Source organism: Blennius ocellaris, assembly GCF_963422515.1.
Source record: "Blennius ocellaris genome assembly, chromosome: 7".
Lineage (NCBI taxonomy): Eukaryota > Metazoa > Chordata > Actinopteri > Blenniiformes > Blenniidae > Blennius > Blennius ocellaris.
Window position 1 is genome coordinate 3,502,695 of NC_137656.1, and position 18,873 is coordinate 3,521,567.

At 43.2% G+C, this 18,873-nt stretch overlaps 1 protein-coding gene across 1 annotated transcript; it reads right to left on the bottom strand.

Annotated features, from left to right (window-relative positions):
* Nucleotides 1–555: 555 nt before the first annotated feature.
* npr3 (natriuretic peptide receptor 3) lies at nt 556–18,341 on the bottom strand. The gene is made up of 8 exons (XM_080499096.1): nt 17,438–18,341; nt 5,736–5,858; nt 4,723–4,898; nt 4,483–4,618; nt 3,457–3,551; nt 3,068–3,185; nt 2,904–2,988; nt 556–2,226 (listed from the first exon to the last, which is right to left on the bottom strand). Exons 1-8 carry the CDS (start codon nt 18,096–18,098, stop codon nt 2,115–2,117), a joined length of 1,506 nt encoding a protein of 501 aa, XP_080355222.1. The 5' UTR covers nt 18,099–18,341; the 3' UTR covers nt 556–2,114.
* Between the last annotated feature and the right edge of the window lie 532 nt (nt 18,342–18,873).

Sequence of the window (18,873 nt, forward strand, 5' to 3'; positions counted from 1 at the left end):
CCTCCTTCTGTCTCTCCGTTAGTCTGTTCTCTCGCTCCCTATCTCTCTCCTTTAGTCTGCTCTCTCTCTCCTTTCATCTGTCCTTTCCCCCTCTCTCTCTGCTTAAGTCTGTTCTCTCTCCCTCTCCCTCTCATTTAGTCTGTTCTCTCTCCCTCCCTCTCCTTCAGTCTGTTCTCTCTTCCGCTCTGATTTAGTATGTTCTCTTTCTCTTCTTTAGTCTGTTCTCTCTCCCTCTTTCTACCTTTGTCTGTTCTCTCCCTCTCTCTGCTTTAGCCTGTTCTATCTCTCATTTAGTTTGTTCTTTCTCTCCTTTAGTCTGTTCTTTCTCTCATTTAGTCTGTTCCTTCTCATATAGTCTGTTCTTTCTCTCATTTAATCTCTTCTCTCTCATTTATTCTGTTCTTTCTCCCTATCTCTCTGGCCCTCTCTCCCCTTCAGTCTGTTCTCTCTCCCCCTCTCTCTCTGGCCTTCCCTCTTTCTGTCTCTTCCTGTTTATGTTGAAATGTGCCGATTCTTTTCATAAACAAAAACCACCACAATCGCCACTTGTCAACAAACTGTTAGAGAATAATTTATTTTCATTAATACAGAATATTCCAACATGAAGTCCACCCATCGCTCTCTCTGCAGGCAGGCAGCGCCTCCGATCATCACTACGAAATTCAAAAGAAAATACTATAAATGAGCCCATCTAAAGGTATTACAAGGGATGATACGTGAGCCAATGCCGGAGCAATGTGCTCCATTAGGACTTCATAAATAAGGTTTGTATGGAGGCTGCAGGACAGCAGCAAGGTTATGAGGAAGTGAAAACCTTCAAATATCAGTAGCTTAATATCAGTAGCTTATAGGCAGAAACGCAGCACTGAGGCGGGACCTTCGTGTTTGGTCACTTCTTTCTGGATCCTTGGTTTATTTCCACTTCAACTGGAGCCTCATGCATTTGTGGGACGAGCATCGGCGCTGTGGACGTGGGCTCTTCTGTTCAACTGGCTTTGAACTTTAGAGGATTGAAGCTCAAAAAATACTTTTAAGATGGTATCTACATCAAAATACTGTGAAAAAAACTGATGAAAGCACTATAATGCTGTTGAACAGTACTGTTTTACAGATCAAGGTATGCAGTATGTAATGTCAAAAATACCAAAACAAAACTGTCAAAAATAACACTGTCGTACTATCAGAAATATTATAGTATACAATATAGGGAATCTCAATAAAACTTCTGTACTGCCAAAAATACTCTATTACTGTTGAAATTACTGTAATATAAAGTATGTTACTTCCTAAAATACTCTGGTTTGCCAAAAAACACTGGTCTTGTTATAAATACTCCAGTGTAAAGTACTTTGCCCAAAATACTTTAATACTGTTAAAAAATAACCCGTTGGACAGTGAAGTACTCAGGAAATTCATTGAAACCTTCTGGTGAAGACAATCTCTGTAGGACACGCCCACTTCAATAGGATAAAAGCACCTTGAGGGTTGCTATAATCTCTTTTTCTGGGTTTCTTTGACATGTTAGAAACTTAAACCGATAAATACCCCCAACTAATGGAAGTCCTTCACGCCAAAAACAAGAGTCGGTGGCAGAATCATCTCTTTGTTGACTGGTCGAGAAGATCCTTAACCACAACCCCAAACCCTCCGATCTGCTGCACATCCCACAAATGCATGTTCCTTACCCATCTGGCACCATTTGAATGTGGAATAAAGACTTTCGAACAGTGTGAAATCTATTATCAAGAAACGTCCTTACAACTCAGAAATAATCAACCAAACACACATTTCTTGACTTTATGTGCTGAGTTTAGATCCGGATCCCTTCAGCTCTGCTTCGCTCCTTCCAACATCAAGCGGTTGCATCAGACCGCCACCCGAGCTGGTTGGAACAATCCTCGACGAGTCGAGCGCGACCACAAGCGTTTCGCAGTACAATCTTTTACCTTTGTGAGTCCGAGTGGAGTGGTGCTTTGTGACTGATTAAAACGGTCCTGAGTTATAATAAGTCGAAACATTTGAAGCATACGAACACAGAACGTCTCGTTTTCGACGGCAACCGCCGTAAAAGTCTTTGGTCCCATTCAGACGCGAGGTTCTCCGCGGGGAGGCGGCTACGCTGCCGAGAAGTTGGATCTGATGGAGTCTTCCCGCAGCTGACGATGCTTCCCGGAGTCGCACTCTTCGCTGTGCGAGCGGCGCTCGATGGTGATCCGGTAGTTTTTTCTGCAGAGAGAGACGGACCCAGTTCAAATGTATACCATCACTTATCAGAACTGTGTTTAGCGCCCCACATCTGTTGGCAGTTGTTCCATTTCGGCTTTGCAAGCAAACCTTTAAGAGATCATGAGCAGGATTTGAGAGATATTCAGCCTCAACATAGCTTCTCTGCCCAACAATTACAATACTAGGAGATACTTCACTATTACATCTGCCTCATCATTTAAAACGCTTTCGGTTTCTATGTTACAAGCATTGACCGTCGCGAAAAAAGGACTCTTATGAAATTGGAAAGATAAATGCAAGATATCCACAAATCAATGGTTGAATCTGACCCTTCTCCAACGCTCTCCCATATTTTTCAATGTACTCGGCTGAATCTAGCTCCTGAGCTAACCAGCTAACGGATTCACTGCTTCCAGAACATCATACCAGCTCCTAATATGACAAGTAAGCTCGCCAAACACGGTAAAATCGAAACTAGATCCACCGCCGGGGCGACATCCGGAGGTGCCGTTACCATGGCCGCGCGAGCTAGCCTCCCAGAAGACCACAGGGCCTCGTTTTCTGTGCTAGAGGCCAAAATAGACCATTTCTACGGGTGCGTTTCAGAAATACTGTGTTTCCCGCTGTTTGCACGGAGATGGAGTGCAGAAAGAAGGCGTCACGAGTTGTTTTAATACCTGAAGAAGTAGAAGGCTATGAGCATTACGGTTCCTAGCACAGCGCCGACTATGACGCCGGTCAAAGCCGAGACTCCGAGTCCACCTGTTTGGAAGAATAATCACTGGTAAGAAAAAATAAGTAGATTATGATTCATCGTGAAAACCGAAGTGAACGTAGTTACATGACTTGTCCACTGGGTCTGGATGAGTTTTCTGTTTCCCTCTCAGGGTGAAGTGATCCACGTTGAACGCCGGCAGCAGCTGAAAAGTCCCATTCACACCGAAGTAGTTGGCCACCACCTGTCAGTCAGAGCAGTGAGTCATGAAGCATTATCATCAGACACCATCAGCATTATCATCAGGTCTCTTCAGTATTATCATAAAGTACCTTCAGTGTTATTATCAGATACTTTTAGCATTGCCATTGAGTACTATTATTAATAATATTGCCGTTTTTATTATTGGGTATCTTCAACGTGATCATCATGTACTTGTAGGATTGTCATCAGACACTCTACCATTATCACCAAGTACTTCCAGCACTATCACAAGGCTGCTTGTCGTGTCTTACCTCGTAGGTTCCAGCTTCCACGTTGGTCATTGCCATCAGTGAGAAGTCTCCGTCTCTGTCCCCGTTGACGTCCATGGAGACTTGTCCAGCAATTCCTGTTGGCAACCATGAAAAAAAAAATAACACAGTTCAGCTATAAAGATGAAGAGATTCAAAAAAAAAGATTTCACTCCTTCAACGGTATAACATATGGACACAGCCGTCCTCGTCATTGACAATTGAATCTTGACTCCGACATCAGCTGGACTCTGAAGCTGCCTGGAAACATGAAGGGTCCTGCTTTTTTTTTAAACCCGTTTTCCACTCACAGGAAGACTTTTCACTCCTGACAAAAATGTTGCTGTGATTATTATTTGCCATACAAACAGGTACGGATGCTTTATCCTGATTGGCTCAACTTAACATGAAACCGAATGGAGCTTTGTTTCCAGAAGACTTTACATGAAGTCGTTGGCTTGTTCATACTATGGTTGTACTGTTATTGGTTTATGCTGTGGAATATTTGTGGGTTAGTTTACACTGTGGTTGATTGTTTAGTTTATACTGTGGCTGGTTTGTTTGTGGGTTAGTTTATGCTATATTTGATTGGTTGGTTAATTTACACTACGTCTGATTGGTGGATTGGTCGGTCGGTTTTCACTATGGTTGGTTGGTTTGGTTTGTGGGTTAGTTTATGCTATGGCTGATTGGTTGGTTAGTTTATACTGTCCTTGGTTGATTGGTTGGTTTGTTACATTCCCTTTGATTGGTTGGTGTGTGGGTTAGTTTAAACTATTGTTTGTTGGTTAGTTGCTTGGTTTATTTATACTAAATTTGGTTCATTGATTGGTTGGTTAGTGTATACTATGATTGGTTGGTTAGTTGGTTGGTTGAACATTTGCTGTATTGTACCACATTTTTTGACTTGTGCTTTGTTTGCTGTTATTAAAAAAAATATATTTTGGATTATAAAGGTTTTTGTTTGTCAGCTAATAAATATACGAGCTGCGAAATAAAAAAAAAAAGTTCTGGATGAATGTGTTTCACCTTCGAACGTCCTGTTCCACATGCGCGACGTGATCTCCGTGCCGTTCTTCTTGCTGTATCCGTTCTTCATGGCTTCATGCAGGGCGATGGCGTACAGCAGCATGGCGTCATGGAATCCCTCCATGAACATGTTGACCTGAAGGGAAAGAGGAGGTTGAAAAGACGAGAGCGTTCAGCGGACGTATCAGGAATGTTTTTTCTTCTTTACCAGTGTTGGAACATTGATAACAATTTACAAACATTTCCGCAGTCTTGGCAGTCGTTTACTCCGCTTTCCTCGGAGGACTTGGACATTTCGATGGAGAATTTCTCGAACTCGGGTTTGAGCGTCTTGAGCAGAGTGACGGTGTTCAGGGAGGCGAAGGCCTGCCGGGCGTCGCTGTCGTACTTATCTCCTCTCCTCCACGAGCCGTTTCCTGAGATTTCATTCAACAGGGGCAGAAACAGGCACAGTGAGCATAACGGATGGTAAATGACCTCCTGAACGATAACCTTAGTCAAATGTTTTAATTATTAATTGTTCACTTGTTCATGTATTGACAGATTGGAGGGCATTATTATTTTAAATTATTCAATAGGTTAGTTAATCCAGTAGTTATTTAAATTCTTCCTATTAATTTATGGATCCATTTGTCTGTTTGCTTTATCAAACTTATTTTTTCAATTGTTTTTCCATTGTTTGCTTGTTTAATCCTTGTATTTAAGTCATTTGTGTGTGTTATTATTTATTTATAAATTCAATCTACTAATTAATTCTTTTATTTTGAGTATTTCAGAAATATTTGATTAAATAATTTGCTATTTTGATTAATGCATTGTTTTTTTTGTCAAATTATTTAATACAATTGTCCTTTCATTCATTAATTTATTAATTCACGCATTCATTTTTCAGCTTGCTGACATCTTCATACAATTGTATTACGTCTTCATTTAAATAAATTGATATTCATTTTTAGAAGAAGAAGAAGAAGAAGAATTAGAATCATCATCATCATCATTATTTTTATGTGAAATATAACATGATGTAGTTTGTTTTATTTACAGATATTTTATTACAGCCTGTTGTTGCCATAGTTATAAATGCTAATGTGTAAATGTTTGTTAATGTTAAAATAAATCACTTTTAAATTCAATGTTTTAAGTATAGCTTACAGTGGAGTCCCAATAGAGGAGCTTCTTCCTCTGCTCTGAATGAATGCTGAGAGCGTTTGAACATGATAAGATATGAGTGTGAGATAAAAGCCTGAACGCACCGTACGAGGAGGCGTTGAAGAGCTCCACGTTAAAGAACATGCACGATCCGTCGGTCAGCTGTCGCCTGTGTACGGCCAGCATCAGCTCCCGGATCTGATCTGCAGCCATGCACATGATGACCACTGCAGGAGGAGGAGCGGTCAGCGTTAGTACATTACACATTACATTACAAGTTTACTCCTTTCAAAATCTTCAAAATCAATCGTTCAATCCCAGTCACAAAAGCTGTTGATTTACTTTATTACTCAGTCTCTCGCTATATGACTCAGAAGACAAAACTGTCTGTATGTTCTAACAGTTTCTTCAAGATTTAAAGTCCCAACAAGTGAAATGAAGCAGATCGCTGAGCTCATTGTGGTGAGGAGCTGTGTTACCTTTTCAGACCTTCAACATGTCAAACTCGCCTGAGTGCGGATAAGTAGCAGCAACAGTGTTGTTGGTTGAGGTTGATGCCCAAAGTGTTGGTTTCATGTGGTTACTGCAGGTTAAAGTGTTGGAATCATGTGGTCGGTGCAGGTTGAAGTTGCTTCATGTGGTTAGTGCAGGTTAAAGTGTTGGATTCATGTGGTTACTGCAGGTTAAACATTCAGACAAACCACACTGGTTCAGTGGGACTAAAGGCTGGTTTATGCTTGACACGTCCACGGCTCCGTGCAGCCAAATCAAGTTATTTCAGCCACAACACCCCTCTGTGTGGCGGATATTCATGCAGACATCACTGTTCAATGCACCTCCAAATTTTTCTGACTACACAGATGGAGACGTAGATGAAGAGGAGGATTGAATACTTGGTTATAAAGACACAAGAAGCATAAAGTTGCACTCCCACACTGAAAACACAAGAGTTGACTCAGATGTCAATTTGTGTTCGATTTCAACAGAGGGAAAATCTTATTTGAAACAATCATTGAACGCTCCGCTCTGCTCTCCACTTGCAGGATCACCTGCTGGTGTCAAAGAGAAGACTTCTACTTCTTCTGTTCTAATTTAATGCTGTGGTGGAAGTGTGTTTACGATGCACTACCCCCTGCAGTTTGGGAGCAGGAGCTGCGTTCAAATGGCACACAAGTTCTCTCATGCTGATTCCGCACATGAAGCATAAAACAACCTTAAATGAGCCACATTTCTGCTGCAGGTGGATTCGTTTAGCCGACTTCTTCTCCACATCCTTCATTGACATTAGAAGATATAATGACGGCGAGGGATGAGTTCCGATCATGTTACTGTATAAATTGTTTGTTAAAGGAAATGTTTGTTAAACTCAACTCAACTCAACTTTATTTATAAAGCGCTTTAAGCAGCCGTAGCTGAGACAAAGTGCTGTACATTGAAATAAAAATATAAGAGGCAAAATAAAAACATTAAAACAATAAAAACAATTAAAAAAAAGTTAAGCAATAAAAACAATCAGATGGTAAAACAATAAACAAAACATAAAAGGTTAAAACAATAAAAAAAACGAAGGCACTAAAACCAGAGCAGAGTCTCACGCTGAGGTAAAAGCCAAAGAATAAAAATGGGTTTTAAGACGAGTTTTAAAAAGGAAATGGGAGTTCACAGGTCACCACTGTGAGTTCCTGAGCACGACCCTTGACCCCCCCCCATCAGCTCCCTGGTGTATCCTCATCTGGCTGCCCACCTCATCCTCGAAGTTGGATGGATCAATGCAGAAACACAATTTTCCCCAAAAATGATAAATAAAGTATGATTGTTTAGTCTAGGGCTGAAACAATTAATGTATTTAATCGATTAAAATAGTCGTCAACTAATTTAGTCATTGATTAGTTTGTGATTAATATTTCTTACCATAAATACGTTTTGTTACTTGAAATTTCAGCCAATCTGTACTGGCAGCTGCCACAGTGTGGCAGTAATGAGCCACCTGTTGCTGCGGTCTTCCAGCACAGCAGGAGAAGCAGCCAATAGCCAACAGTTGGCCTTGTTTTGCATCACCTGCACCGCAGTACAGTCAATGCTTTCAGAAAGACGGCGGAGACGACTCCCGAAAGGTCCAAGAAACGTGAGGAAAGAGAAAACTTGACGATAAGTCATCCAGAGTGGGACGTGCGACCTGCAAACTGAGACGAGGTTGAGAGTGCAGTTTATATTTGTGTCCAATTATTTCTCATTGAGCTTATTGGGTTCATTTTAAGCTACTTCACAGAAATGATTTAAATAAAATGCAAAATTCTCTTGTATTTTTCTTCATGAAAACGTGTTCCTAAATAGCTTACCTGTGTAAATAAAGACTAAACAAAAAGGTCCAAGAGGCTCAATTCCATCCCTGTGAAGCAAATGATTTTGGAAAGAAAAAAAAAAAAGATCAATGAAATAATCGTACAAATATTCAACTGATTATTCAATTACCAAAATAAAAATTTGTTGCAGCCCTTGTTTAAAGGTGATTTTTAAAGGTTGACTGGAGCACAGATGCCCTCCATAGCTGGAATTCCTCCTTTATTTAGCCACGTGCTTCCAAAAATGTGCGAATCAGCGTGAAAGACGGTCAGAAAGACGCTGCCAACTGGGGTAGCGGGGATGGAAATCCAATCATAACAGTCATATCGAACCTTTATTTATGCACCACAAGAATGCAGCTTTCACAAGAGCAGAGATGTAATGAAAACACAAAGTGAAGGCAGGTCAGGACCTCCGAGGGAGAGATACCCCCTCCTGTTATCCACCCCACCTCCTCTCCGCACTGACATGTAAAATACTGGATTTCACAGTCATGTAGAAACTTTCCTTCTCGGTATCCCGGCGATTAAAAATAAATCAACTCACAAACAACAACAACAACCCCCCCCCCCCCCCCCCCCCCCCCCCCAAAAAAAAAACCAAGCGTCTGAGTTAATAATTCAGAGTCTCGCTGGAACATTCCTCACAGCTCCGTCACTTCAACACACCTCCTGAAATCCCCCCCCGAGTCAGTGGGACAAACTTCACCTCAGTGCTGCCAGCAGCACTATGGCAGCCTTTAATTACTGCACACACATACTGCACGCACACACTACCGGCCCTGTGTGTGCCCGGCAGGCCGTTCCACCGGTTCAGCGTGAGCAGCCAGCAACATTTCCGAAAAAAACTCCTGGATTTTTCCTTTTTTTTTGCTGCGGGGTTACAAATTAACTCAGGAATGGGGCAAAAGCACATGGCGCGCTCACTGAGTGCCCACAGTGTACTTGAGGAGCTGCATGCTGCCTGTTAAGGTGAAGAAGAAGAAGGAAAAAAAATAATAAAAAAGCGAGAGCAGGAATACATGCAAATGAAGGCGACTGCTGAGGTTGGAGCAGATTAAAGGTTTGGTGTTGTCCTGCTGAGGCCGGACTCCGGACGGTCGTCACACATGGAGCCACCGTGGGCAGAAGATTCCCTCGCTGCTCTTCGCTCGTGGGAACAGTTTTCAATTGATGCGATTAAAAAACCTGCGGCACAATGAAGAGGGTCTTTTATTTTGAAACGCGAGGAACCATGTAGTTGTAGAGTTCCTTAAAACAGGGGTCTGCAAATCTTTATGACCAAAAGTGCCGTTTCGTGATTTTTCCGCCAAGTCAAATTTAAGCGGAGCCGCAAAACAGGGTGAAACTTTAAAATGTGGCTCACGAAGCTCATACCTTCTCACGTATAGTTTTGATGATAATAATCAATTATAATTGAAACTTCATGAATGCAAATTTGTAAATTGTATCCAATTTGGGATGGGAAATATTTCATTACATTTTCAGCTGTTTTCAGACGTGATTTTATAAGATTGTTATTTTAGTGGGGGGTTTTGAAAATGTTGACATTTTAGCTTTTTAACCATTTTTGGCTCTCTTTTAAGCAGTTGTGGTTTGGTTGAAGAGAAATGTTGAGTCACGTCAGAAGAACTGAAGGAAGTTGGCGGAGACAGATGTGTCTGGACCAGTTTGACCTCTATACTGCCACCATGAGCCGATACAGACTAAGAGGGAACCAACATGGATGGATGGACGGGTCAGTAACTCAACTCATTTAACAAAGTAACACATTCATTCATCATGTAATTGGAAAACAAAAAAGACAAACTCCATTATTTCTCAATAGGCAGTCAGTGTATAAAACCGTATGAATAAAGAGAAAAAAATTACGTTTTATAACTTTTCGTGCAGAGTGAGTTAAATCTATTCCACCTTTGACCACATGCCAGCAGTGTGTAGAGTCTTCACTCAGACATTTCTTCCGGAGAAGAAGTCAAACAGACAGGAAGTAATGCTAGCTCGAGCTAACACTTATTAGCTGTAATGTTAACATGTGCAGTCGTTGGTGATATTCAACATATTGCACCACAGAAGTCGCCTTCCCTCCGCAGTAACAGCGGATAATCTACGAATCTTTGTCCTCTGATCAAGATTAGAAACAGTGTGATGACCGCAGACGCTAATGCTAACGGCTCCACCGTCAAAACTAAATTGATGTGTGTGTTTGGGTTGGAGTGAAACTGGATCTTTTGCGTCACCACGTCTGTCCCTGATGTGATTAAACATGCACAGCCTGCGGCGATGCTTCTGCAGGCCTGCTGAACAGGGGCTGTGATGATGATGATGATGATGATGATGATGATGATGATGATAATGGTGATGATGATGATGAGCCGGTGTATCCACCGCATATGGAATTTGGACACTCGTGAAGTTGAAGGTGAACTCAATAAAAAGTCAAGCCTTTTCAGGATTATATAAAACTTTTCATTTGGAGGTCAGAGCCACCTGAATCATTGAAAACCACACACACACACACACACACACACACACACACACTGGAGTGTGTGAGGTAGTGAAATTTACAACCACTCTTGTCGGCTCCATCGTAAAAATGGTGTTTATCTTCACGGTGCAGAGGCGGCATGAAGTACCTGTTCTGTTTCAGGTTGATAAAACCAAACACGAGTACCGAGGACTGCTGGGGGACAACTGGGGCCTACTGAGGACATTCAGAACATTCAGGGAATTTTGCAGGGTTTGACTTTATGAGGCGGACATGGAGCTGTCACCCGGAAATCCAGCATATTTTCATTAGAATAAGACTCTCGCTGTTACTTAGTCGTCAACATCGTAGGTACTATATCGAGTAAAACTGTTTGTGCCTGGTGGACTGGGATCCTGATGAAGAGATCGAACCTTCAGTCTGTGTGTGATTTACTCTGAATGACGAGGAACAGACGAGACGAGAACGATCTGATGGTCAACGATATCGTTTCTCTGTTTGTTAGCTTGTGATCGGATGGAGCTCTGAGCTTCACGTGGACGTCTGCAGAGGAGACGAGACACATCTTCAGTGGAGACAAGACAAGATACATATGTGTGAATGAGATGAAGAGTTGGGAAGAGTTCAGGTGAAGAAGAGAAGGCAGCAGGGTGGAGACCAGCATGAGGAGCCGTGACGAAAATGGAACAGAGCAGGTTGAAAAATAATGCAAGCTCACATGACCGACTTGTTCAGGAGGAGGACCTGCAGGACTCTTTCAGTCAAACCTCACAGTCGTCTGCAGCCTGAGGCCGGACCCCCACCAGAGGCACATCAGACACCACATGAGACGGCTCAGCGCCGCTCAACCAGAAGGCCTGTGAGCACCAGACCTGAGGTAGCCTTCATTAGCAACGTTTCGGCGAGCACAACTCTAAAGACCCCCGGAGAAAGAGGCGGTGTGATGCGATAATGAGTCTGATAACCTGCGAGAGATTACATAAGAGACAACATCCGGCTCAGAGGAAACTCGGGGAGTCGGCTGGTCTTCCTCAGGAAGCTGGACGTGTGTGTGCTTATCAGACACAAACACACACACACATACTAATTTCCAAGTCTTTACACAAAGAGTTGACAGGTAGTTGTTTTGCAGGATTGGGGAGAATTTGCTTCAAAAGTTCAGTGATGCCACTCCCTTACATCAGGTGGCAGTAGTGAGTCAATGCAGTTTGTCTTCAGTGTAATATTACTCAATACCTTTAAATATGATTCAAGGTCTTCATACAAAATAACCATTATTTTCATTTTAAATGTGTTGATTAAATGATAGGTTTTCAAATTAGAAGTCTATCTTGAGGCTAAAGCCTAGTTTATAGTCCCACAAGAGCTGTGATTGGTCTGCTTTACTGTATCACTTTCAGTATTCTGCTTCTCTACTTTGAGCTGTATACATGATAATTAAAACTCAAGTTTGTTTGGATGTTTCTTCAAAGTAATTTCCATTTTAAATAAATTAAATGTTTCAGGTAATCTCCAAGTGTGCCACGACACTTCACCTCGTACTGGACAGTAAACACTCAATGCAAATCTGTAAATGTTTTCCCTCAAATGGTTATTCCGTCCACACGAAGCCGCCGTTTTCGGAGTGAAACTGACTCCCAGTGTGGAGAAATCTGAGATTCAATTCAGAATTATAAATAATCTTAGTGAGATTGAGGAAGACACTTTCCTCTCTCGCTCTATAATCTGGATGTTACTGAAGGAAGATGCTCTGTAATCTGGATGAAAGTTTCTCTTAAAGACACGATTTGTCGTCAGTAGATCATACTTATGACAACATAAGCATAAACAAGCAGACACCTCATGGATAGTTACGTGAACTTCTATTTAGCCTTACTGTGGACACAGGCTACCGCGAATGCTAATGACGAATCTCTCATGTTGTTGTCAGGAGGAGCGGGTGAAATGACAACAGAGCTGCTTTGTGCTGAAAACAACACTTTACTACAGTTTTCACATCCAGAAATGACTTGTGATTATGTTTCTTTTCGACACAGTTTCTGAGTACGTCTTAAAGCTGCCGGTCCTCGCACTCGGGCAGGTTCAGGGTGACGTGCTCAGCCAATCGGAAACAACTTCAATATCCTATAAACTGTGATAAACGGGGCAGAAACACGAAGCCTGGCTGACGAGCCGACGACGTGACTCAACACAACATCGCCTGTGTTTCCGTCTGCTGTCGCTCTGATAACATCAAACTGCCCACAGAAACCCAATCACCTGCAATTCAATCGCCAGGCGACTCACCCTCCCCATCACCCCCCTCCCCCCCCCCCCCCTCCCCCTGCTACACAGCTCCGTGCCTTTATTGAGACCTTTTGAGGAAATTTGGGTCTATTTTGAGAACGGGGTGAAGCCTTTGTCCTGCGCTCCGTTTATCAATGAAGAGACGCACACAAGAGGACACGATGTGGCAGGAAGGATGTGACTGTTCTCTGAACCTGCCGGGCCGATCCCAACAAACACACACAAACATACAAACTCTGGGAGAAAAAAAAAAACAACACACACACAATCAAAACCAGAAAAAAAAAAAAAAAACGGTACTGTTGATAAATCTGCAGCGGGTGGGGGGGGGGTCAGGGCCGTTTCAAGACACTCAGTCAGGAAATGACTGTCGTAGTTGGGCTGCACAATATGTAATTTATTACAATATCATGAGGTCTCAAACTGTTAAATCAACTGTTTGATTATGTTTCCATCACTCTCATTCATTCAAACACAAGAGTTTAAATTCATCATTCTAATATTAAAGAAGAGCAAGTTTAATCGAGATTAAACGTATTTTCCAGACAGTGAGTTGCATCCGTTAAAAAAATAAGCATATTCAAGCCGCACTCATTTTCAATGTCCACACCTGATTCCACATTTGATATTATTTTCTTATATAACAATGTATGCTTCAAAAATGTCTTTCTATATATAATGTTTCAGTATATTTTTCTTTGTAGATTTTCATTTTTGGAGATATTTTTCTTGCTCAGTCGTAATTAATTATTAATACATTTTCTCTGGTATTGTAGCAGCTTTCCATGGTCATACAGGGACATCTAGTGGTCCCCAACGGTATTTACTGGTATAATTTATCATATCATAAGCTGCTTCTTCAGCATACATTGCATGGACAGTCAAATAACTAAAAAAAGGGACATATAGTCCAGAAAATAGGTAAGTAAAGCTAATATCTGTTCAAAAGTGGAAGACAAGCAATTTCAGCGATTCTGCTTTTTTGCATTCTGCATTAAGTTTATCAGGTTTGTACTTTTAACTTGTCGCGCCTAGTTTTTGTCCTTCACAAGTCCACAAGAGATAAACTGACTGAGAACTGACTCTGGAGGGGAAATACTGTTGGAAGTTTCATGACCACCTTAAGTTCTACGACCCTAGAATGTCTTCTTACACGTTACTGTGCTGCACATCCACCATGTTTCTGTTATCGTCCAGGAACAAAAAAAACAAAAAAAAGCTGATAAATCTGTAGGGGATTGTCTATGATTATAATTCACTTTGTAGAGTCGATTTTCATTAAAGATGCACCATTAGCACTTTTTTACATGAACATACCTGCAGATAGTTCCTGATATGAATACCTCATAAATCAATCCCAATTATACGAGTAATTTTAAAATGTTTCATTTCCAGCAGATGTTGAAAGGTATTGGAAGGCGAATGGAATTCGAATTTCTTAAGGCTTGTTTTCTTAAGGAGTACCACCTGGTGAAACAGAGGGATTACAACTTTTATTTCCATTTTTCTCCCTATTAAATTAAACAAGGACCTGATTGGTGGCAGTTAATGAGGCACAGCAAAGATTCAACACTGCCGATCTGTTTTGGAGAGCATCCCGACCGGCTCTCTCTCCCTCAACTTCCACATGGAAATACAACTTGGGCTGATTAATGTGGATCACCGACACTCTGAGCCATCCTCCCAACACCTCGCACACTCTGCTTCAAATCTTTCTGTTATTGGATTCGTGACTATTTTTTTTTATATATAAAGTCTGGATCCAGAAGGTGTGAAACGACTGCTGCGTTTTATAAGGTCAACGTGAGCAGGTGAACAACAACCAGGGGAAGCAGGTCCGGGATGAAAGGATGAACACAAAACGTGTGTGCGTGTGTGTGTGTGTGTGTGTGTGTGTGTGTGTGTGTGTGTGTGTGTGTGTGTGTGTGTGTGTGTGTGTGTGTGTGTGTGTGTGTGTGTGTGTGCGTGTGCGTGTGCGTGTGCGTGTGCGTGTGCGTGTGCGTGTGTGTGTGTGTGCTCCAGCCTCACTGCTGCTATGGAAACACACTTACCCTGCCTTTGTGTCGTCGTGTGAAAACAACAGTACTGATCCCTTTAGGAAATGATTTCTCTGACTTGACCTCGTCCTGCTCACAGTTCCTCCTCTCTCCACCCCCGGGGCACCTGCCGGGGTAGATTTCTATGAATCTACCCCGCCATACCCATGGTTACCACTCTCTACAGCCCCGGGACAGCTGCTGAGGGTCAGGAGTCTCACTCAGGCTCCACAGCGGTGACCGACAGTGGGATTCGAACCTGCAACCCCCCCCCCCCCCGATACCAAACTCATTTCTCGAACCTCAAGATCACAATTGTTCTGTGTCTTTTGTGTAATATTGTGTCTTTTGGTAGGTGTTTGAATGTTTTGTTTTGTGTGATTTTGTACTGTTTTATATCATCTTACAGTGATTTGGTGTTTTTCTGAAGTTATTTATTGTTATTATTTGTTTGTTATTTTTGTGTGACTCATTTGTGTTTTTGTGGATGTTTTGTATTTTGTTGAGTTTTGTATATTTTTGTGTGATTCATTAATCTTTTATTAGTTGTTGTGTGTCTTTTGGAGGCTTGGAGGCATGTTTGTTTTTGTAAACATGTGATTTTGTTGTGTCTTTTTCTGTAACATTGTGGTTTTTGTAGCTGTTTTTTGTCTGTTGTATTTCATGTTTGTGTCGTCTATGTGATTCATTAGCCTTTCTGTAGATATGTTGCCTTTTGTGTGTGATTTTGTGCTTTTTGAGTCTGTTTTTTTGCTGTTCTGTAGTTATTTTCTTTCTTTTTGTGTTATTTTTAATGTATTTTTGTGGTTCTCGTAAGCATTTGTTTTTTGTTTAATTTTGTGTGCTTCTTAGTCGTTTTTGTGGATGTCCTGTGTTTTTTTGTTTATTTCTGTGTGATAGTGTTTTTTTGTGTCTGTTTTCTTCATCTCATCATTGTTTGTTTCTTTTTGTGTCATACTGCACCGTTTGTAGTTAAATCCATGTCTTTCAGTGGACATTTTGTTTGTTTCTTTAGTTTTTGTTTATTTGTGTGTGTGACTCATTATAGTTTTTGTGTCCGTTAGTGCCTCTGTCTTCCCTCTAAAATCATTTCAGTCCCGTCATCTCTCGACAGCTCTATATTACTGCATATCCATGTTGGATGTGCCAGACGGTCTGCCGGTGGGCCGGTGAAGGGACACGCTGAGACCACCTCCCCACACCTGAACCGTCAGGGGACCCCACTCTAAATCCATGCTGGAAACTCACAGCAGCATAAAGCATGCTGGGAATACTAATTCCCTCCTATCAGGTGCACTTTACCACAGATAACATCTGCACATTTACACAAGAGCCCCCTCTGCGGTGTGAGGTGACGTGATCTGGGTGGATGATGACTGCGACCAATGAAATACAACATGTTTGGCGGCTGTGGATCGGTTGGTAGAGCAACTGTCTCCCAATTGGAGGGTTGGAAGTTTCCTTGAGCAAGGCACCGAACCCCAAATGGCTCCCGACATGGATGGACGAGGCGGCTGCCTCCACTGGTGTGAATTGGTGAATGTGACTAACCAGCACTAGCTGTTGGCTACAAGTTTAGCATGAGCCTTAACATAGAGGGGGCGTGTCCCAGATGTGATTGACAGTAGTTAATAAAGCCTTTCTCTAAACTGAAAGGGGGCGGGGCTTACACATTGAACTACGCTCCTTTATTGGCTGCAGCATGAGGTCAGGAAGAACAGAATAAAATGTGGAAATATTCCTTTTGTTATTCTGCTCAACCATTTTCCTCCAATGAGGAGATAATTAATATCTCAATACAAGTTATTACAGTGTCAATATGTGAAAATAATTGTTTATCATTTATTCATCAGTTTTTATCAAGCGTGTGAAAATTTATTTCAAATCTGGTCATTTTAGCCATTTCATGTGGAAAATATGAGACAATGAGAAAAGCCCATAATAACAAACTCACAATATAACAGAAATAAAAAACACTTTTTTTCCTATAGAAATCAGCTTTGACGAAAAATCTGAAGTCACCTCCAGGTGACATTTCCAGGATGACTTCATCGCAGGACTTGGCCTGAACTTAACATCATATTTTGACCGAATCAAATTAATTTTTTATCCAACAGTGTGATGAAGAGCCAAACAGGTTTGATTTTATTCTTTCAGACTTTGAGTCTACAATGTCATTTATGCTTCAGCTTTTCAACAGGATGTATTGAAGCTGACAGATTGATTTTTATCCGGAGAGTTTAGTAATCCATTTCTTAATTCATTTTATTGAGTATTTTATTGGTAAAAGTGCTTTTGATTCGGTTATTAGTGGGTTTAGTCTTCGAATTTTAGGTTTGGAGTGGTGGGGGTAATGGGGTGATCGTTAGGGGCCAGACCTTTCTTTCCTTCACCTGATCATCCATTTATTACTATTTGGTAAGTTAATGCAAAGTCTTGTTCCACCACAATGTGAGGAAGTCCCTCGCAAAGTGTGAAATAATTGTGCGCTTTAAAAGGTTGAATCATGTTTTCAGCTTATTTGACCTTTATGAAAGTTTGATCCACCTGACAAGGATCTACTGGAGGTTTGAAGGTCATATGATGTTTCTTGGACAACGTGTGAGAGTGTATGGGATGAAGTTTGTCCTCCGACAGACCGAAGCTGCTTTTACCTTCAGTGTCGACGACGTTCTGCAGGACGTCGTCCACGCTGAGCGGGTCCGCCTCGGAGAATTGGTAGGTCTTGATGTGGTAGTCGGTCATCAGGTGGTAGACCCCCTCCAGGGTGAAGTAGCAGTTGCGCTCCTGCTTGTCGTCCTCGAAGACGAGCAGCGCGCTCCTCCAGGAGAAGTGCTCGAACATCGCGGTGAACGTCTCTGCCATCTTCACGTAGGACGGCGCGATGCGGGTCAGCTGCGAGAACTCGGTCCTCTTGTCCCGGAAGCCGGTGGCAAGGGCACCTGCCGAGATGACCGGGATGCTCCAGTGGGACGCCAGCCGCACCACGGCGGCCGCCTCGTACTCGCACACCGGACCCAGGATGAGGTCCGGTTTCTGGCCGCACGAGCGCTCCACCAGCGTGAAGAGCGCGTCGTTGACGCAGTCCGAGTCCTCGAAGTGGAGGTGGAAGTGGAAGCCGGAGAACTGGCCGCCGGCCGCCTGCAGCCGCCGCTGCGCGTAACGGATCGCCGGCGCGACTCTGGCGTGCGAGAAGAGGGAAGAGTTGTTCCGCGGCAGGAACGCCAGCACGTCAATGTCCTCCGCGATGGGCTGCGTCAGGACGGGGCTCAGGAGCAGCGCGACGCGGACGCACAGCGACGCGAGGTCCGGCATCGTGAAGTCCCGCTGGTGGCGTCCCTCAATGCTCGTCTTTCTCCAACTTGTCTCCACACGGCAGCGCTCCTGCAGCCGCGCGCACAAACCGCTCCGCCGCGCCGCACCGCACCGCACCGCACCGCGACGCGCGCCGTCAGCCGCTCACTGGCCAAGAAGTGAAAGCAGCGGACCCGCGCGCAACGTCCAGCGCATGGAGCGCGTCTCCGCAGCGTCCCGGACCTGGCTGCAGCCTCTCCCGTGAGCCGCTGGCACCGCGCTCGCGCTCCGTCTGCAGCCGCCGCGCACGCTGCCTCCGACCCCGAGTTTTCAAGCATCTTTTCACGGCCGCTCCTGCGTCATCGCCGCGCTGCGCACCTCCTTCTTAAAGAGACACCGCCGCCCGCGCGACGCACAATGAGCCACTTCACCTGGCCGCGTGCGCGCCCGGCAGCCAACAAGACGCGCGACTGTCCCGCGCGCTCAAAGATGCATTTATGCACGGGACGCGTTTTATTACGTTCGAAACCTTACAAGTAAAAGTGAACAAGACTCTGCTCAGGACCTCCAGATCCACCAGTCCCAGATTCAACAGAACCAGGATCCCCAGATCCACCAGACCCATGACCACTAGATCCGGGACCACCAGATCCATCAAATCCAGGACCTCCAGACACAGATCCAACAGACCCAGCACCACAAGATCCAGATCCAGGACCTCCAGATTTACCATGATCAGACTGACCAGACCCAGTACCACTGGATTCAGTTCCAGTACCAGAGGATCTAGTTCTAG